Source organism: Chiloscyllium plagiosum, chromosome 31 (assembly GCF_004010195.1).
Source record: "Chiloscyllium plagiosum isolate BGI_BamShark_2017 chromosome 31, ASM401019v2, whole genome shotgun sequence".
NCBI lineage: Eukaryota > Metazoa > Chordata > Chondrichthyes > Orectolobiformes > Hemiscylliidae > Chiloscyllium > Chiloscyllium plagiosum.
In genome coordinates this window covers 24114157-24136117 of record NC_057740.1, presented here as the reverse complement: position 1 = coordinate 24136117, position 21961 = coordinate 24114157, and the positions used below count along the sequence as shown (strand labels likewise).

Genomic DNA, 21961 nt, shown 5'->3' with positions numbered 1-21961 from the left:
ATTGATCTTTAATTGCCCTCTGGAATGATCCAGCAAGCCACTCTTTTCAAGAGCAATTAGAAAGTGATGCCCACTTCCCTTGAAAGAATTAAAAGAAATTTGTACCTCAGAGTCATGGAGTCATAGAGATGTACCCTTCAGGTAAATTCCTTCATGCCAGATATCCTAAATTAATGTAGTCCCATTTGCCAGCATTTGGCCTATATCCTTGTAAACCCTTTCTATTCATATACCCATCTAGATGCCTTTGAAATGTTGTAATTGTACCATCCTCCACCACTTCCTCTGGCAACTCATTCCATACACACCACCACCCTCTGTGTGAAAAGTTGCCCCATAGGTCTTCTCCATCTCTTTCAACCATCCCATGTTAGTGGGTTTCATGTTCTTATCAATGGTTAAAGAAGTTCCTCCTAAATTCTTCACTTTATCTTATTGTGGATACATCCTACTCATGGTCCCTTACAATGTAACCAAATTATTTAGTTGTTTATCCTAGCCTTGAAAACATGTAAAATTGAGAATAAAAAAGCCTCTGGTCGTTATCTATCCATATTCTTTAGTTGTTTTTCCATGACATTGCATGATTCATGATGGGGACATTATTTCTTCTGGTTTGTGTAATCAATCACACCTCAAACTAAAAGCTGTAAGGATTCCATCCCGTTTAACTCCATCCCCTGGACAACTTAAAAGAGATTTTCTGCTTTATTGGAATTCGCATGCACGTGGTCAATGGTAGATCCATCTCACACAGTAGTGGATGAGTTTCCAGTGTTAATGTTAAATAATTGGACAGTTGGCATAGTCTGGTGAACACCTTTTACATCTAGGGGCTTGGAAGAGGAAATATAGTTAAAAAGAATCAGGGACAGATGCCAATGCTCAGATGGGCCCATCAACTTCTAAAACACAATGAATGTCAATCAGTGCTCAAAAATCACCAAAATGGAAGGATCTTAGCTAAATATGGCCTGTTGATTTCTATCTGATGTAGATAAATACATCGTTTACATCTAGCACTTTCCTAGTAATACGTACCGCACATCTGATAGTCATGACTGCCGTTTATTCCTTTAAAACATTGATTTTATTTTCTTGCTTATTTCCCCATAAATAATTGAGCAATCGAAAAGAAATTGCTAGGTGTGACCCAATTAGTCAGAGCTGGGTTTTGATTTTCTCTGCTGAAGGTGCAGTGGCTCCCCAGTGTAACTGTGAAGCAATCATGTTTCTGGCCAAGATAAGCCCTCCCAGATTTAGTTGATTAAACCACACCCACTGTCAAAATAAGCACCCACATTTAAAGGGCCACACCTCTGATTGACAGCATTGTCCAATCAAAGTGTCTACACCATATTTGCCATTGCTATCTTGGAGCTTGCAATCCCAATTGTTAATCACATGACCCCACCCTATGAAGTAAGGTACAACTTGTGTACAAGCCCTAAGTAATGTCATTCCGTTGAATTGGTTGTATTGCCCACATCAAACCATTTGCTCTATAATGATGTTTGAGTTCCCAGACTACTGTTTGAACTCAATGACTCCAGACAACTAAGAAACATTGATATAATATTTTGTATTAAATCAAGTTTTGGTTTATTGGACATCCCAATGCTCTGATCTGATGTTTTCCTATCTTTCTGTGTTTGCAGGATATAAGTGACAAACTAATTACCAAGTGTCCAAAACTCTACAAGATTGGACAATGCAATGAACTCTTCAATTATAGGATCTTTTTAATTACTCTATTTCACGGTCTTCTCAGTTCAGTAGTTATATTTTTTATACCATATGGAGCATTCTTGGATACTACAGGGAAAGATGGCATAGCAGTCTCAGATTACCAGTCTTTATCAACAACTATTGGCACTGCTGTGGTAATTTCTGTTAATATAGAGGTAAGTCCATAATTTAACCTTTGGCCATCACAGGACTACGTAGTAGAGTGTACATTAATGACTATTTATACTAAGAACCCTATTGAGAAAATATATTTTTTTGAAGTTCAAATTTGCTGATCAATTAAGTCAGTGTTTCACTAACTTTGATCTGTGGATCATCTGAGCGAGGTGGTTACAAAATAAAGTGGAAGATGGTAATTGTAATGTCACTGGATTAATAACGTGGAAATCTTGAATTGAAGACTTACCTCAGTAATGGTGAGAATGATACAATCATTAATTGTTGTAAAAGCCCGTCTGGTTCACTAATGTCCTTTCAAGGTAGAAAATATCTCATTCTTACTCAGTCTGGACTACTAATGACTCCAAGTTTGCAGCAATTTTAACTGACCTCTGAAATTCCTGAGGAAACCACTCAGATCAAGGCAATTAGGGATGGGCCAATAAAATGCTGACCTTGCCAATGATGCCCACATTGTATCAAAGAATAAGCAAGGGTGCATATAGAGCAGGGCTGGGCTTATGAGTAGGCTATATGGACAATTGGTTAAAGCCCCCTCCGGTGTGATTTGACAAATGTTAAGGGAGTCTGGATCCTTTTACATTCAATCTTAGAGATGCAGAAAATTATGAAGCATGTCTCAATCCATCCTTTAATTGGTCTCCCAGTACTATCCCAGATGATTGCTTTACAAACTGAGCAATGCAAATTATCCTCGTAATTATATGGGTTTTAATGACTCTGTTTGGAAACCATGTTTTTACATCTCTATCCACTTCTCCTTGAAAAACAACAAAGCACAGGCTTTGATATTGAATGAATGACCAGTGTCTTGTCAACATTACAGGATAGGCGATCTCTCTAGTAAGAAGCAGTTACACCCATTACATTGACATTTGATATGGATCTGGCCAGACCCCTCAAAACATTTCAAGAATGTAGCTGAGACCCTAACTTTGCTAGTTGTTTATACATGTGTAAAATGGCTATTCCAAGAGAGATAACACTGGTCAAACCACTTAGTTTTAAACAAAACAGACTTTATTTACAAGATTACCGAATGAAACGCAAACAAAAGAAAACATAATACCGAGTAACTTAACCTATCCGAAAACCCAACAGCTCATCCCAACTTACTGATGCTGTTCCCAATAGTTGCAACAACTCCCATAAGTACCCTTTTATGGGAAAATCAAACACAGGTTCTTAACAGGAGAGAAGTCAGAGAGAGATTATCATGGACCTGCTTCTTTGGTCCAGCAGCTTTTACAACACAAGTGCTCAAAACCAAACCAAACCAAGCTAGAGAAAAGCTGAGCTGGGAAAACTGGCCACACCCCTTTCATTGTACAAGTTATTTTTTCAAAAACCTGAAAGCCTTTTACTGAAGCAGTATCTGTAAGGTATAATCAAACTGGGCCTGAAACCCTTCAACTTAGACTTTTTGGCGTCTCTCTTTCATGACCTCTGAAAAAAAACTAAGCACAACATAACCTTGTTAAAGGAAATGCTTCATTACACATTTATAAGTAAGTGCCTGTTTTTTCAAGGTATTACAGACATTATTTATGTGCCCCACTTTTATATTGTAAACGTTATATGATTTAATTTAGTCATGGATCTGTGATTTCTACTCCAGTTGAAAATATCCTTTAGCCAAAAATATTGGTTTAAGTGATTGTACTTGAGTGTGGTTATTTTGCAGATGACACCAAAATTGGAGGTGTAGTGGTCAGTGAAGAAGGTTACCTCAGAATACAACAGGGTCTTGATCAGATGGGCCAATGGGCTGAGGAGTGGCAAATGGAGTTTAATTTTGATAAATGTGAGGTGCTGCATTTTGGAAAGGCAAATCAGAGCAGGACTTATACACTTAATGGGAAGGTCCTGGGGTGTGTTGCCGAACAAAAAGACCTTGGAGTGCAGATTCATAGTTCTTTGAAACTGGAGTCACAGGTAGATAGGATAGTGAATAAGGAAAATGCCCTTATTGGTCAGAACATTGGATATGGGAGTTGGGAAGTCATATTGCAGCTGTACAGGACATTGGTTAGGCTAGTTTTGGAGTATTGCGTGCAGTTCTGGTCTCCCTCCAATCAGAAGGATGTTGTGAAACTTGAAGGGGTTCAGAAAAGATTTACAAGGATGTTGCCAGATTTAGAGGATTTGAGCCAAAGGGAGAGGCTGAATAGACTGGAGATGTTTTCCCTGAGCGTCGGAGGCCAAGGGTTGACCTTATAGAGGTTTATAAAATCATGAGGGGCATGGAAAGGATAAATAGACAAAGTATTTTTCCTGGGGTGGGGGAGTCCAGAACTAGAGGGCATAGGTTTAGGGGGAGAGGGGAAAGATATAAAAGGGACTTAAGGGACAACGTTTTCATGCAGAGGGTGGTGCATGTGTGGAATGAGCTGCCAGAGGAAGTGGTGAAGGCTGATCCAATTACATCATTTAAAAGGCATTTGGATGGGTATAGGAATAGGAAGGGTTTAGAGGGATATGGGCCAAGTGCTGCCAAATGGGACTTGATTAATTTAGGATCGGCATGGACGAGTTGGAATGAAGGGTCTGTTTCCATGGTGTACATCTCTATGACTTGATTTAAACACTTCTATTGTGGTCCAGTTCAAAGGATTCGGAGGAATTAAAGTATTTTGTTGTAATCTGAAAGTGATGGACATATCCAAGAGTCAACTGCCGCTAGATTGATTAGCATTTAGATATGAAATAATTCTCTTGTATATCTAGAGAGCTTTTTTTTCAAATGTTTAAATGTCTAAATGAAAGCAGTTTCATGAAAAGTAAAGGTAGTTTGACTTCTGTAAATCTCTGAATAATTCAAGGTAATAATTTATTCTCTCAACAGGTTATGTTAGAGATTTCATATTGGACAGTTCCCACTGTTTTGTCTATCATCATCAGTCTTGCACTATACTTTTGCATCACCTTTCTAACCCAAAGCACCTTCTTGACTCAACTAGCACCAGATATGTTCCAGTTCCATGGTAAGAAAGCAACTTAATGTTTAGGTTTGTTGATACTTAACAGCAGATAAGTGAATTATTTTAGCAGTTTAGTCAATGCAAATTTGCAACAGATTGTAAGATTAACTGATAGAATACAAATTTGTACCTCTGTTCCAGGTTTTTCACTGAATTCATTGGGGTTGAAGAGAATATTTTCTTAGCTTTGAGAAATCTTCCAGCATTTGTCACTCTGTAGTGCTTCAAATGACCTTAGAATCGTAGGATTGCTACAGTGTGGGAACAGGCCATTCAGCCCTACAAGTCCAAACCGACCCCCCCAAAGAATAACCCACCCAGACCCATTCCCTTACTACCCTACATTTACCCCCAACTAATGCACCTAACCGACAAATGCCTGAACACTATGGGCAATTTTTACCAGTGGCCAATTCACCTAACCTTCACATCTCTGGAATGATATTTCTGTGGTTTCAAGCAATCCCTAACTGCATCTTGCGTCTTTCTTACATGTTTATCCTCTCTGGCCTTTTATTGTGTTATGGACTAAGCCAGACCACTCGGAACATTCTTAAGCAGGCAACCCCGGCCCATAACTTTGCAATTTGTTTCGGTAAGTGTACAGTGAAAATTATCCGGAGTGAGGTAGCTAGGTTGACTGACTACTAGATTTTAAAGCAGCCAAAAATGTATTCACAAATTTACACAATGAAACACAAAGAACAGAATAAGGAACCCCCCACAGAACTCAGTCTATCCAAACAATGGTGTTCCAAATATACACAACAGTTCCAATAAGCAAACTCCCTTTAAAAGCCAGTATAAATGGAACACGTGCTTACAGGTTGAATTGAAAAGCAGAAAGAGAGAGAGAGAGAGAGAGTTTCCACATAGCTCCCTGTTGAACTCCCAACCAGTTCAGGATTGAACTAAACTGCTCAGCTAGAGAGCTGACCACTCCCTTTCATTATACAGGTCACTTCTAAAACATGACCACTTTGGCCTGAAGTCTCACCTGTTTAAATATAAACAAAAGGTCTCTCAAAATCCTTTTCATCTCTGTACCAAACCAGACTGTTCAGAGCCTGACCTGTTCAGACCCCCTCTGAAAAAAATCAAGGATAGAGTCTCCTTGAGTCAAGGGACAGCTTTTAGAAAAAAAGGGACTAGCTTTGTGACAATTGATCATTTTAATTTGCACTAAAATGTTAAGAACATTTAAAGGAAATCACAAGAATAAAAGCAAAATACTGTGGCTGCTGGATATCTGAAATTATAACAGAATGCTGGAAAAACTCAGCAGATCTGGCGGTATCCACAGCAAGAGAAATAACATTAATGTTTTGGGTCGAAATACTTTTTTCAGAACTGAGTCTTTGCTCTTGTAACATTAACTCTGTCTCACTCTCCATAAATGCTGAGTACTTCCAGCATTCTCTGTTTTTAGATTAGATTCCCTACAGTATGGAATTGGCCATGTGGCCCAACAAGTCCACACTGACCCTGCAAAGATTAACCCACCCAAACCCATTCCCCTACCCTATATTTACCCCTCTCTAATGCACCTAATACTATGGACAACTTAGCATGGCCAATTCACCTAACCTGCACTTCTTTGGATTGTGGGAGGAAACCCACACAGACACGGGGAGAATGTGGAAACTCCACACAGACAATCACCTGAGGCTGAAATCGAACCCAGGTCCCTGGAGCTGTGAAGCAACAACGCTAACCACTGAGCCACCGTGCTACCCTTTATTTAAGTGGATCACATACTTTGTTCATCCTCCTGACTTTTAAATTTATATTTGATCGAACAATGAACGCTGATATGATTGGAATGATGGGGGTCAGAGATTTATTGAGTCACAGTGTGAAGCAGCTGGATTAAAGTTCTCAGCAGTCATATCCTTTTCAGTTGGATATAAATTTTCAAAAAAACCTTGCTCTCAGTGATTCTGAGAATAAACAGAGTTATTTAAACAGTGAAGCCTGAGGTGTGATTCCAGGTCAATCCTTAAATAGTAAAGTTCAGCTGGTTTTGTGCACATGGATCTTTGCTTCTGAGAGCCTGATCCTCAGTCACCCCTGGCTGAGGGGTCAAGAGCAGACATCGTTTGAACATTGTGCTCTTTTTATGGTACACCGGTGTTCCAGTGCCTCCAGTCTGGAAGGAGCCAGCGCCAACTCAACTCCAACTAACAGCCTATTAAATGCTTCAAAGAGCAAGTTAATGAGTTGTGGAGAGACAAAGGTGATTTTGAAATCACAGATAATCAGAAAAAGCATACATCTGCTGGAGGGCAATGCTTGGAACCAATGAATCTTTGGTGAAATCTGAGTTGTGTGGCATCTTTTTTTTTGGAGGGATTTTCTACATGAGGCCTAGTGGATTGTCTTACTGTCTCTTGTCAAACTGGCCACATTAATTACCCACTGCACCTCTATGGCATCTCTCATGCCTGATTTCCACTCCTTTTGATCACGGTCAGTGGATATCATGGATTGACTTGCATCCCTTGTGCCTATACCATCTTTAAAAATCCATTATGCACTCCGACAAGCACTGTCAGGTCAGAGCTGCCCTGCACAGTTCCTCACATTGGCCTTGGATAGGGGAGACAGGGGGTATCAACACCTAGCTTTGTGGGCAGGGACCTGGGGGTCCTGCTGGGTGGGGTGATGCCAGCCTGGCCTGAGGAAGCCATGCAGTTCACTGCAATGTTAACCATCTGGAGGAATGCCCAGCACACTAGCAAGAAGATCACTGTCCTTCTCCACTCTGCCAAGGACTAAATGACCATCTCCTCACCAAAAGCTAACAGTCACTTTGTCTCTGGTATTGCATCACCTCCCACCATGGTTCATGATCTACCATATTCATTATTGATCATAATAATTTTCCCTAACCCTCGATACCACTAAGCATGCATGCCCTCTGCACTACCTATTCACTCGCTTGGGAAATCTCTACACCAGCACCAACAATAATAACTACCATCCACTTTCATCTCCCTTATTACCTGTTTTTCCCTCTCTCTGTCTCACATTCCATGAGGAAAAGAGCCTACAATAGGGCAGAAAGAGTCAAGACAGATAGTGGACTGCCCAATATTTGGCTCTGCACTCCTTCTAAGTGGAGGGTACTGACTCTGACCACCCTGTACAGGGTCTGGATTGGTATCAGTGGGTGCCCTTGACTGAACATGTTGGGAATCCCTGAGTGAAAGCTATCTCCTTTGACCTGACTGAGGCCTTCTGATAACAATGACATGCTTCCTGCCTTTGTGTTTGCTCCAAGAGGCATGATAATGTGACCACAGTGTCTCTGTCTAAGGGGGTAAGATGCAAAAACGCAAGACAAGGTAATGCACAGCAGGGAAACTGTGAGCAACAAAGTAGGCTCAGAATGCCCGAGAGCAAGTGACGACCCTGGAGATGCAGTCTGGTTCAGTCCATGAGTTGAATACATGCCCCTGAGCACTCAGGGTCCTTGCTGCAACATTACAATGATAGCTGCCAGTTCAACCCAAGATGCAACATTAAAATACAGAAGCATCCTGTAATCCCAATCATGATCAGGATCCTAATGTATCTGACTCAACCTCAGAGTTTTCTGTAATTCATGCGTGCACAGTGTGTTTTTTGTGTGTGTGTGATATTTGTCGTCTGCGTTTGTGTGAACATTACTTACTTGTCCGTCACTCCTGTCACAGAGCAGGCATGCAGTAAGTACTTGCCATCAGGTTTGTTGGAGCTAGGAGAAAACTATTCGGGAACAAAGAGGAAGAGATAACTAGATTTTTGAAGAGTAAAGGAGTTAAGGATTATGGTGAGAGGGTGGGTAAGTGAAGATGAGTTCTGAGTGAAAAGATCAGCCACGATCTTATTGAATGGCGGAGCAGGCTCAAGGGACCAGATGCCCTACTCCTGCTCCTATTTCTTATAAGACCATAAGACATAGGAGCACAACTTAAGCCATTCAGTCCATTGAGTCTGCTCCGCCATTCAATCATGGCTGATAAGTTTGTCGATCCCATTTTCCCGCTTTCTCCCCCTAACCCTTGATCCCCTTGACAATGAAGACCTATCTATCTCTGTCTTCAATATGCTCAATGAAATGCTCAATTCCGAGAAGCAAGGTTTCCCCAGTTCTGTTGGGAGCACTGCTATATGACCGCCAGAAAGATAATAGATTCCTGAAGGAAAATTCAGTCCCATATCCCCTTACCTTTTCATTCTCCTCATGGGGAATGATGAGATTTAGAACAAAGAACAAAGAAAATTTACACTCCTGGAACAGGCCCTTCGGCCCGCCAAGCCTGAGCCAACCCAAATCCACTGTCAAAACTTATCACCCAATTCCTGAGGATCTGTATCCCTCTGCTCCCCACCTACTCATGCATCTACCGTGCACATTAAATTAATCTACCGTGCCTGCCTCTACTACCTCTGCTGGCAATGCGTTCCAGGCACCTCACCTACCACCCTCTGTGTAAAGTACTTTACACGTGTATCCCACTTAAACTTTTCATCTCTCACCTTGAAAGTGTGACCTTTCATTATTGAATCCCTCATCCTGGGAAAAAGCTTATCTCTATCCACCCTGTCAATACCCTTCATGATTTTGTAGACCTCAATCAGGTCCCTCCACAATCTCCTTTTTTCTAATGCAAACAATAATAACCTACTCACCCTCTCTTCATAGCTAGCACCTTCAGGCAACATCCTTGTAAACCTTCTCTGCACCCTCTCCAAAGCGTCTACATCCTTTTGGTATTGTGGCGACCAGAACTGTACATAGTATTCTAAATGCAGCCAAACCAAAGTCTTGCACAATTTTAGATTTATTACCGATCCCCATTTCAATTCGGAGTTAATGGCAAATCTTCTCTCTTGAGCCACAGTGACTCATAGAAAAGGAATTCCCTGACTTTAACCCAGCAATGATGTAAAGAACATTAAACATGCACCAAAGGTGGAATGTTTGACAACTTGACAGTGACATGATGCTCCAGTGCAGCTACGTTTGTTGTCCTTGCAGGCAGAGGAGGCAGCGGGGAGGAAGGTAGCAGCAAAGGACCCCTGGTTCAGTTGGTAGAGTGCACACTGTGTGTAGTAAAGGCTACTAACCCAAAGGGGCTGGTAATGGGAAGAGCTGGTCAAACAAGCCGTCTGCTTAGTTAAATTTGTGTACGGTAATTCCATTGAGACAATTCAGAGCTTCCACAATAATCTGCAAATATGGTTAGTGTCAGGATTTTGAGTGCTTATTATTTTTGCTTTTTACTTTACAGGAGCAGCGTTAAATATTTTTAAACAGCCTTATGTCTGGCTCACCATCCTACTGACTATTGCTGTAAATTTTATCCCTTCCATTACAATACGATTAATTTGGCGAGTCTTCCACTCCAAAACTGCAGGAAGAGTAAGTACTGTTGCTTTGAAATGTTCAGTGCATCTACTATTTCTAAAGTGATGGTGATAAAGGCAAGATATTGCTGATGCTGGAAATCTGAAACAAACACAGAGCATGTTGGCAAAACTCAACAGGTCATAGAGTCATTGAGATGTACAGCATGGAAACAGACCCTTTCATCCAACCTGTCCATGCCGACCAGATAGCCCAATCCAATCTAGTCCCACCTGCGAGTACTCGGCCCATGTCCCTCGAAATTCTTGCTATTCATATACCCATCCAAATGCCTTTTAAATGTTGTAATTGTACCAGCCTCCACCACTTGCTCTAGCAGCTCGTTCCACACATGTAACACCCGTTTGGTCTCTTTATATCTTTCCAGTCTCACCTTAAACCTATACCCTCTAGTTCTGGACTCCCTCACCCAGAGAAGAGACTTTGTCTATTTACCCTATCCATGCCCCTCATGATGTCATAAACCACTTTAAGGTCATCCCTCAGCCTCCGACGCTCCAGGGAAAACAGCCCCAGCATATTCAACCTCTCCCTGTAGCTCAAATCCTCCAACCCTGGCAACATCCTTGTAAATCTTTTCTGAACCTTTTCAAGTTTCACAACATCCTTTCGATAGGAAGGAGACCAGAATTGCATGCAGTATTCCAACAGTGGCCTAACCAATGTCTTGTACAGCCACAACATGATCTCCCAACTCCTGTACTCAATACTCTGACCAATAAAGGAAAGCATACCAGACGCCTTCTTCACTATCCTATCTCCCTGTGACTCTACTTTCAAGGAGCTATAAACCTGCACTCCAACGTCTCTTTGTTCAGCAACACTCCCTAGGACCTTACCATTAAGTGTATAAGTCCTGCGAAGATTTGCTTTCCCAAAATGTAGCACCTCGCATTTATCTGAATTAAACTCCATCTGCCACTCCTCGGACCATTGGCCCATTTGATCAAGATCCTGTTGTACTCTGAGGTAACTTCCTTCGCTATCCAGTACACCTCCAATTTTGGTGTCATCTGCAAACTTACTAACTATAGCTCTTATGTTCACATCTAAATCATTTATATAACTGATGAAAAGTAGTGGACTCAGTACCGATCCTTGTGGCATTCCACTAGTCACAGGCCTCCAGTCTGAAAAATAACCCTCCACCACCACCCTCTGTCTTCTTCCTTCGAGCCAGTTCTGTATCCAAATGGCTAGTTCTCCCTGCATTCCTTGAGATCTAGCCTTGCTAACCAGTCTTTCATGGAACCTTGTTGAACGCCTTATTGAAGTCCTTATAGATCATGTCCACTCATCTGCACTCGTCAATCCTTCAAAAAGGATTTTGTTACTTCTTCAAAAAACTTAATCAAGTTTGTGAGACATGATTTCCAATGCACAAAGCCATGTTGACATCCCTAATCAGTGTTTGTCTTTGCAAATACATCTAAATCCTGTCCCCTAGAATTCCCTCCAACAACTTGCCCACCACCAACGTCAGGCTCACTGGTCTATAGTACCCTGGCATTTCCATAGCACTTTCTTAAGTAGTGGTACCACATTAGCCAACCTCCAGTCTTCTGGCACCTAACCTGTCGCCAGCATCACTTCCCTAGCTTCCACAGAGTTCTCAGGTACACCTGATCAGGTCCTGGGGATTTATCCACTTTTATGTGTTTCAAGACATCCAGCACCTCCTCCTCTGTAATATGGACATTTGTCAAGATGTCACCATCTATTTCCCTACAGTTTATATAATCCATATCCTTTTCCACAGTAAATACTGATGCAAAATACTCGTTTAGTATCTACACCACCTCCTGTACCTCCACACAAAGGCTGCCTTGCTGATCTTTGAGGGGTCCTATCTCTCCCTAGTTACCCTTTTGTCCTTAATATATTTGTAAAAACCCTTTGGATTCTCCTTAACTCGATTTGCCAAAACTATTTCATATCCCCTTTTTGCCTTCTTGATTTCCCTCTTAAGTGTACTCCTACTGCCTTTATACTCTTCTAAGGATTCATTCGATCTATTTTGTCTATATCTGAGATATGCTTCCTTTTTCTTAACCAAACCCTCAATTTATTTAGTCATCCACCATTCCCTACACCTACCAGCCTTCCCTTTCACCCTGACAGAAATATACTATCCCTGGAGTCTCATTATCCCATTTCTGAAGGCTTCCCATTTTCCAGCCATCCCTTTACCTGCAAACCTCTGCCCCCAATCAGCTTTTGAAAGTTCTTGCCTAATACCATCAAATTAACCTTCCTCCAATTTAGAACTTCAACTTTTAGATTTGGTCTATCCTTTTCCATCACTATTTTAAAACTAATAGAATTATGGTCGCTGGCCCTAAAGTGCTCTCCCACTGATACCTCAGACACCTGCCCTGCCTTATTTCCCAAGATTAGGTTAAGTTTTGCATCTGATATTGGTAGGTACAACTAGATATTGAACCAGAAAATTTTCTTGTACACACCAGTTTTAAAGAGGGACCATTCAAAACTGTGTATTTACAGTATCAGTCTCTCCACAGATGCTGCCAGACCTGGTATTGAGACTAGCTCAACTGCAATGAGGGGTACATTGGGTCCAAGAGATCAATTGTGTTAGGGGACTCTAATCTGAGGCACAGATAGACATTTCTGTGGACAGCAGTGAAAAATCAGAATGGTGTGTTGCCAGGATCAGTGATGTCTCAGAGAGGGTGCAGAATGTTCTCAAGGACCAGCAGGTCCTCTCCATCTAAATCCTTAACACTTTGGCAGTCCCAGTCTATGTTTTGAAAGTTGAAATCCCCTACCATATTCTTACAGATAACTGAGATCTCCTTGCGCATTTGTTTCTCACTTTCCTGCTGACTATTAGGGGATTTTTAATACAATCCCAATAAGGTGATCATCCCTTTCTTATTTCTCAGTTCAACTATTCTGCACTATCTCCCTGGGTTCTCCCCCCCCCCCCCCCCCCGCCTTAATTGTTTAAATCCTCCTGAGCAGCTCTAGCAAATCTCCCTGCCATTATTTTAGTCCCCTTCCAATTCAGGTACAATCCATCTTTCTTGTACAGGTCACTTCTACCCCAGAAGAGATTCCAATGATCCAAAAATGTAAATCCTTCTCCCATACACCAGCTCTTCAGCCATGCATTCATCAGCTCTATCCACCTATTCTTACCCTCACAAGCTTGCAGCACCGGGAGTAATCCAGATATTACTACCCTTGAGGACCTCCTTTTTAAATTCCTGCCTAAATCTCTATATTCTTTCTTCAGAATCTCATCCTTTTCACTTCGTATGTCATTGATTCCAATGTGTACAATAACCTCCTGCTGGTCCCTCTCCCTCTTGAGAACATTCTGCACCCACTCTGATCCTGGCACCAACGAGCAACACATCATTATGATTTTTTTTGCTGCTGGCCACAAAAACGTCTGTCTGTGCCTCGGGCTAGAGAGTCCCCTAACACAACTGATCTCTTGGAACCCAAGTACCCCTTGTTGCATTTGAGCCAGTCTTGATCCAAGGTCTGGCAACACCTGTGGAGAGAGAAACAGAGTTAATGTTTTAAGTGGTCCCTCTTTAGAACTGATGATGGTAACTGAAATAACTGCATAGAGGCTGGTATCCCGTCACCAAGTCACCCTTTATTTACTTGTGCACAGTACATTGGCTGTGGTCAGTCAGCTCAGAGTCAGTCTCCTGAACTGGGGAGATTCTAAATCCCATGTTTATATGGGTCAGCTTCCTAATTGACCAGGGTAAGAACCCCAATCAAGGATCTCATAGTCAACAAGATCTACCTGGTTCCAATCACTACAGTAATGCTTCTTTTAATTACAATTAGATATTTTCATATTATGAATGTGGACAATTGAAGCTCATTCCTACTGTTTCTTCCCTCCTCACAATAAAATATAGCTAAACTATTTGTCTCAAGGCAGCAACTGAAGCTAAGACTCTTCTGAGCAGTAGTTCGAAGGTGAATGCGGAACATTGTTTCCATACATCTCCTGGCTGCTTTAGGACAGTCAGCTCTGATAATGGGTGGGGGAAACCATTCAAAAGTAGCATAGATTCAGAGCTCAGTTCCAAATGTTAATGATGGAAACAACAGTAAGCAGGTTGCTGTGGATGTTAGAAATCTGAACTAGATACAGAAAATTGTGCGAATACTCTGCTGGCTTGGCAGCATCCATGAAGGGAAAACCAAGCCAGGCATAATTTTCGTTGAACTGGTGGTGGGAAGTGTTGTCAGCCAGAGAGTCTAAGGCAATAAAAACAGAAAATGCTGGAGGAACTTAGCAGTTCTGGTTCCATCTGTGGAGAGATAAATAAAGTTCATGCTCTGAGCCCAGCATGATTTTTCTATGGAAGACAGTGGAGGGAAATCTCAGGATACTCCCCCAAATTCACAATACGTTAGTAATGCCATTGCTGTCTGCCCTGCCTGGAAGCCTGGTGGGTGTCAGGGTGTGAGAGGGTCTGAGGGGAGGTGAGGGGATGATGGAGGACGAGTTGTGGAGGGTCTGGCAAAGTGCTAAAATCTGGGCATGCTCGGAGAATGGAAATGGGGGCCTGGTTCTGTTGACTGTAGGGGCAATTGAGGGATGGTAGTTGGAGGTGGTGGGTGGGGGGGGGGGGGTGCAGGGGAAGGTAGCAGCTGCTAAGTCGCAGTGTGTAATCCGTCAGACACTTGGATCCAGGGGGGTATCTGTGAAAGCACTTTCTTCCTGAATCTCTTTGAGAAGGTTTTCCCACAGTCACAGTCATAGAGTCGTAGAATTGTACAGCACAGAAACACATCCTTCGGTCCAACTCGTCCATGCCGACCAGATATTCTAAACTGATCTAGTCCATTTTGCCTGCATTTAGCCCATATCCCTCTAAACCCTTCCTATTCATATACCCATCCAGATGCCTTTTAAATGTTATAATTGCACCTACCTTCACCACATCCTCTGGCCTCTTGTTCCATACATGCACCACACTCTGCGTGAGGTTCCCTTCAGGTCCCTTTTAAATCTTTCCCTTCTCACCTTAAACCTACTGCCCTCTAGTTTTGGACTCCTGTAAACTGGGAAAAAGACCTTGACTATTTACCCTATCCATGCTCTTCATGACTTAATTAACCTTGATGAGTGATTAAAAGTTACTTTACAAAAAGGATTGCTTTTAGTTTAGGTGCTTCCTGATGAACAATACATTGTAGAGGGAGCTATCCCACTGAGAATCGTTGTTGGGTTCTGAGACAAGAAACTGGGGAACTAGCTCTGAATTCTTTGGCACATATCCATTGATACCCCTACTCTCTGATTACACTCCTAAATGAGCAGGCTCTCACTTAGGAAAAACCAAAATTTAAATCTGATACCAGCTATACAAGACCCGCCCACCAAAGGAAATGCTGTCAAGTCCTTTTATCACATTAAATACCTCCTCCAAATTCTATACCAAGGAAGCATAAACCACGTTTACAGAGCCTGTCCTTGTAATGTAGCCTATTAATCCCTAGTATCATTCGGAAGAATCAGGGCTTCAACCTCTCTAAGGTCAATAGATTCTTCTGGAAGTGGGATGCCCAGAATTGAATGGTGTATTCCAGTGGGGTCTGATCAAGGCTGCATCCAAGGTCTGGGACTATGCTGCAAAGAGGAGCTTTCTATCAGAACCCCTTCTGAATGGCATTAGTTACCTCTGAAATGGAAGCTTTGAGAATAACGATGAATAAACATGCAGACATTAATTATTGATCTATTGCAACAAATCTATCTTTTATTAAAACAAAAATGATTTTCTGAGAGATTCTATGTTACTTCATGGTAACTTCGTTGAGAGGATTTCCAGTAAAAGATAATCCCAGAATGAATAGCAAGAAGCCTTTGGAACCTGATCATTAAGTTAGTTGACAAGAGTCATAGCTTAATCTTATGAAAGAAAACCTGGCAGGCCAACTCGACAGGCTTTATAACAGTTTAACTGTGATACTGTTATATTGTTCCATTATAGTTATTATTATATCGTTACATGATATTACATTATTATATTGGCCCAAATCCTCCATTCTCTAGATTGTCAGAGACCAGACAGCATTCCCAATACACTGACTATGGGAATTGCCCGGAACATTTGAGCTTCTGTTGGGTAGCTTCCCAGTTTCCTGGGACCCTGTGAAAATGTCTCTGACTCTGAAGTTGGAGAGCTCAAACTTATTTACCTAAAGAGTTACGTAGGAACTGTTAAAGACAAACTCCTGGGTCCCAAGCAAATGACATCCTTTCCACCCTGCGACACTCGTAATCCCTCCAACACTCCCCACAACCCTACCTGACTAGACCCTACACCCCTGACTCAACCCCATCAAACCCCCCACCATACCTCATGACTTAATCCACCTATTTAGCTGCCAGAGTCAAAACGTGTGGTGCTGGAAAAGCACAGCACATCAGGCAGCATCCGAGGAGCAGGAAAGTTGACGTTTCAGACATAAGCTCTTCATCAGGAATAGGGAGGAGGAGTGCCACGGGAGCTCAGAGATAAAAAGGAGGGGGGTGGGGCTGGGAGAGTAGCTAGGAAGGTGATAGGTGGATGCAGATGGGGGTGATGATGATAGGGTGGAGCAGAGAGGTGGAAAAGAAGATGGGCAGGTGGGACAGTTCAAGAACGTGGTGCCAAGTTGGATCTGGAATAATGTGGGAGTAGGGGAGATGAGGAAACTGGTGAAATCGATGTTGGTGCTGTATGGTTGGAAGGTCCCAAGGTGGAAGATGAGGTGTTCTTTCTCCAGGCGTTGGGTGGCTAGGATATGGCAGTGGAAGCGGCCCACGACTTGCATGTCCTTAGCAGAGTGGGAGAGGATGTTGAAGTGGTTGACCACAGGGTGGTGGGGTTGCTTGGTGCGTATCCCAGAGATGTTTTCTGAAACGTTCCGTAAGTTGGCGTCCTGTCTCCCCGATGTAGAGGACACCACTGCAATGGACAAAGTAAATGAGGTGTTTGGATGTACAGGAACATCTCTGCTAGATGTGAGGGGGGAGGTGTGGGTGCAGGTTTTACACCTCTAGTGGTGGCAAGGGAAAGTGCCAGGAGTGGAGGGTGGATTGGTGGGGGGCGTGGACCTAATGAAGGAGTCGCGGGGGAATGGTCTCTGAGGAGTGCGGATAAGGGTGGGGAGGGAAATATACCTCTGGTGGTGGGGTCTGATTGTAGGTAGCAGTAATGGTGGGGGATGATGTGTTGTATCTGGAGACTGGTGGACTGGAAGGTGAGAACAAAGGGGGTTCTATCCTTGCTGCGATTGGAGGGGTGGGGTTCAAGGGCAGAGGTGCAGGAAGTGGGGGAGATGCGCCACCCTAACCCTTACCCATTTCCCTCACCCTCTTTATGCGCTTACTCATTTACCTCTCCCAGTCTACTCCATTTTCTACCTATACATTCATCCATCCATTTATTCACCTATTTGCTAAATCGTTCATTCACTAAAGCATCGAGAAACTTTGGGACCTTTAATTATTTCTCAGAATAGAGCAACAAGTGTTGTAAGGTGGTCTGGCATCTGGACCCAATCTCTTTGGTACTGCCTTCGAGGTATGCTTCCCTGAGGGATCTTCCATCAGAGGTTCAGAATGCAATAGAGGGGGTAGCTTTTTGTCTGGCCAACATTGGAAACAGGGATTCCTAAGATGATCAGATGATTTGAACCATTATTCATGAAGAAATAGGTACTGATTGTCATGGGAACATACATTCATGTCATTTCCACTGCTGCACTGCAGTTACGTGCTGAGCAACAATGTGCTGGTCCACTAGTCACAGAGAGCTGTTGGTAAAACATTGCATGAAGCTCCAGAGCCAAAAGACATTGAACACTGATCCACATCCTCTAGTTACTGTTAACGTGGTGAAGTTGAAAATTACCCCCAGTGTCTTAAAGCCACAGGCTAACAATGGATGTCAATACTTCACCGAGGATTCCGACTGTAAGTGAACTATCACGGTTGAGAGAGGACCCCATTGAATTAACGTTTTTGATGCAGGATCTAAGTGGGTACAAGATCTTTCCATAATGTGTTCACATTTTTTTCATCATTTTCAGGCTACTTACGAAAATCTAAACAAAAGTCAGCAAACATCAAATAACAAGGCCACTCACTTCAGAAGAGGTTCGACACAACGGCGCTCCGCCTATGCCTTTTCACAGGACAAAGGCTACGCTGACCTCATCACCTCAGGGGCAAGCATCCGAAAGAAGAGACCTGCTTCAGGTACAAACACAATAACAAACACCTTCTCCCAAAGTATGCCTGAAGGAGAAACAGATGTGGTGCAGGAAAGATTCTGAAGTCATGCATTCACTAAGACGTTGGAAAACGTTCTGATACTGTTTCGAGGACCATTGTGGTAAATATTGAAAAGGCTAGGATTCTGACTGACTGAAGACTGTGCTAGGCCACAATAAGAGTCAGTTTAGTTGCTGCAACTTGAATGAAACAGAGTGCCTTTCCTCCTGACCTGTTAGTGCCTATATATAATGTATTGTTATTTCCGTCTATTTAAATCTAGTTATGTGATTTTCTTTGACTGTTAATTTTTAGAATTTGTTCTGTGGTGCAAGGGAATCTTTGATTGGATTTCTTAGTTTTGGTGTCTGAAAGCCAAAGCCCATTCAGGTTTCCAAACTTAAAGAAATTCAATTTGTATAACTAGACCACTACAAAGAAACATTGTGATTATGCTTTCCTGTTGCCCTAGCAGTGATCACACACATGGTAAATACTTGATATATAACCTAAACTAAAGCATCTATGATTAAGAGAGAAATTTTAACTTAATTCACTGGGTTAGGTGGGGTTCTGGCTTTTATACCCAGTATAACATTGCACTTCACCATCTTCAACAGGGAATAAAATTGGTGGGTATAAAGCCAATGGTTAAGTTAGAAATACTTGTAAATATTTAGTTCTCATTAAGGATTAACCTTCACCAGATCATCATAACTCATATAACAGAACAAACATAATGTTGTTAGACAACTAAATGTCAGGTATAGATCTATTCTTCACTAGCAGAGTAATGTCCAATAGAAATCTCTGACTAAGCACACGTCACCATGGTGACAACAATTAAGCAATATGACATTCAATACAAAGACGTATTGAATATTCATTCAACTTAAATCTACCAACTCACTGAGAAATTCTGTCTTTCAGCAAAGTTTGGAATTCTGATGTTAATTGAACAGACACATCAGATTTTAGTATCCTAAGTTTTTGACCAGCTGCACTGAATGTTATTTGGACTTCATCAGAGAGATTGCTGGGAATGTTAATGTCCACAGCAAGACATGCCAGGCCTGTCCATGCTCTGGTTTGCCGCATTCACTTGCTGGCCTGGAGCAGTTATTTCGATCGGTCGAGCTGATCTCAATGTCAACTCCCCTCTCTGTTTGATATTTTTGGTGTTTCCATGGTGTTATAGTTCCATGGTTTCATTTGACTCCATTTTAGCAGGCAGCCAGTAACTGAGGAAGTAAATGACACATCCTATGCTGTTCACACCTTTTCACAAACAAAGGTACAAACATGTTCAAATGCACATGCAGTTACTGTGTGAACATGAATATTGAGATATCATGCTTAGTAACAGTGTATGTTACCTACTTTTGTTAATTAAACATTTACTTTTTCCTATCTGGATTCTTGATTCGCCACACATGGCTAGTGACAAACATTTTGGACAACATTTCACTAAAAACAAAAATATTTAATGAATTGCTCCAATGCCTAAACCAAAAATGTTTAGATAAATGCTTTCTACTTAATGTTCCAAGCATTACCAGGCAATCACTTCATGTAATGTCTTAAGTTTAATCAGATGTAAATGTGTATTAAGTTGCCAGAAATCAGAGATTCATTCTCTCCCAGTGTCTCTCTAATCATTTGATTGTTAATAGTATGCATTTCATTCAAATTGACTCAATATTTGTAACAAAAATTGATGTTCAGGATTGCTGTTTGCACATGCATGCCAGCTTTATATCCGAAGTTCAAGTAACCCAAATTGGACCATTTATTGTCACTTCAAGACTTAAGTTCATTTCAACACTATTGGTATGGTATTCATTTTAGTAGCATGCCATTCATTTTGTCAATTATTATTATTAAAATGATCTCTTAAAATTTCCAAAATATAGTATTCCCTGAAGCAACCACATATTAAATAATGAGTCGAAGCTCAAACATGGACTCTCGGTGATTTATATGCCTCAAGCACCATCCATTAGAAAACTTCAATAATGGATTTGCATGAATGTAAATCCAAATCAATTTTTTTTATTATTATTGAACCTAAGGTTAAAAAAAAACAAAAGCATGATATGCCATGGATAGCTTTGTAATGTTCCCAGCGCTTCATTGTTCTGCAGCCTGGATGAACTTTGTGTTCCAAAGATAATCATAGAGCATGCAGTCAGCCTTAAATGGTGCTACCTTATAGGTACTGTAAATGAAAATGATCTCTCTCTCCCATTTGAGTAGAGCAAGTATAGGAATGAACTCTTCCCTAATTCCAAGAACCCAAGAGCCTCTCCATAATCTGGTCATTATAGGACTCAATTATTTGACCAAGTTAAACATTCTTATCCTCAAGTACAAAACATTGGATTTGTTTCAGAATTCACCAAACTCATATCTGGTCACAAGCTGAACTTGTTTCTGAAATCAATTTGACCTTCATCTCCAGCACCCCCCATCCCTGACATGGTCAGAGCTAGTATCTGCAGATAGGAGTATGGGTTGGGAGATGCTTTATTATTGACCTTTATGTGGTATATTATTTTAAATGAAAAGAAATCTGAACGCTCCATATTATTTTTAAATAATGCCATTAGAGTTCATTACACAGAGACTATATTTACCTATAATGTATTTTTGATATTTTTATATTCAAACTGTTTATTCATAAAATGATTTTACTGTAAATGTGCAATGAATAAATAGGCTACAGCAACTGTTAACAAATCCATATGAGACATAGATTGAAAATATTTGGATGAACCGTGTATTTTATCTGAAAGAAGATATTATCACTGTGAAAAGTCCTTGACAAATGTGCTGTTACATTAGTAGAAATTGTGAGCAGCACTGTTCTTATGCAAACACTTGATGCAATTTTACCAAATTTTTCTGTAATGTATTTCCTCACAAACGGCAATCTGTTTAAGAACAGTGCTGACTGTAATTTGCACTCTCATATCTATGTATATGAAAACAAATTGTAATGAGACATTACACTGTGAAATTGCTCACTTCATTTGGGTAAATAGTGTTCTGTTAAATAAATGACTGAGATTATAAAACCATTTTATGCTGTTGTCTACCAATCAATCTTTAAGACAAAATCTTCAGGGTGCAAGTTCTTTTTAAACCATGTCAGGAATGTCCACATTCTTGTCCTCATAGACAATAGCATAATACAAAGCCTTAGGCCATATTCAAAGTTGCAATCAATGATCCCATTAATTTGTTTCTTTCCCAGTCTGCTGATCACATCACATCTTGATCTTCTGATCTCGGGTTTTTCTCTCCAATAAGGCAACAACACTTAATATAGCATTATGCAACTTCGTGCTCCAGAAAATTCAAACAAGGTCA

The 21961-nt window shown here is 41.3% G+C and overlaps 1 protein-coding gene across 9 annotated transcripts in view; it reads left to right on the top strand.

Annotated features, from left to right (window-relative positions):
• The window catches only part of atp8b3 (ATPase phospholipid transporting 8B3), a 118606-nt gene extending 96937 nt beyond the window's left edge, over window positions 1-21669 (top strand). For 8 of the 9 annotated variants that reach the window (XM_043721169.1, XM_043721162.1, XM_043721166.1 and 5 more), the window contains 4 exons: window positions 1659-1904; window positions 4775-4913; window positions 10190-10320; window positions 18406-21669. In XM_043721169.1, coding sequence (XP_043577104.1) covers window positions 1659-1904; window positions 4775-4913; window positions 10190-10320; window positions 18406-18651 — 762 coding nt within the window. In that variant the 3' untranslated portion in view covers window positions 18652-21669. The remainder of the gene's footprint in view (window positions 1-1658; window positions 1905-4774; window positions 4914-10189; window positions 10321-18405) is intronic. The other variant, XM_043721170.1, reaches the window with a different exon arrangement.
• The last annotated feature ends 292 nt before the right edge of the window (window positions 21670-21961 follow it).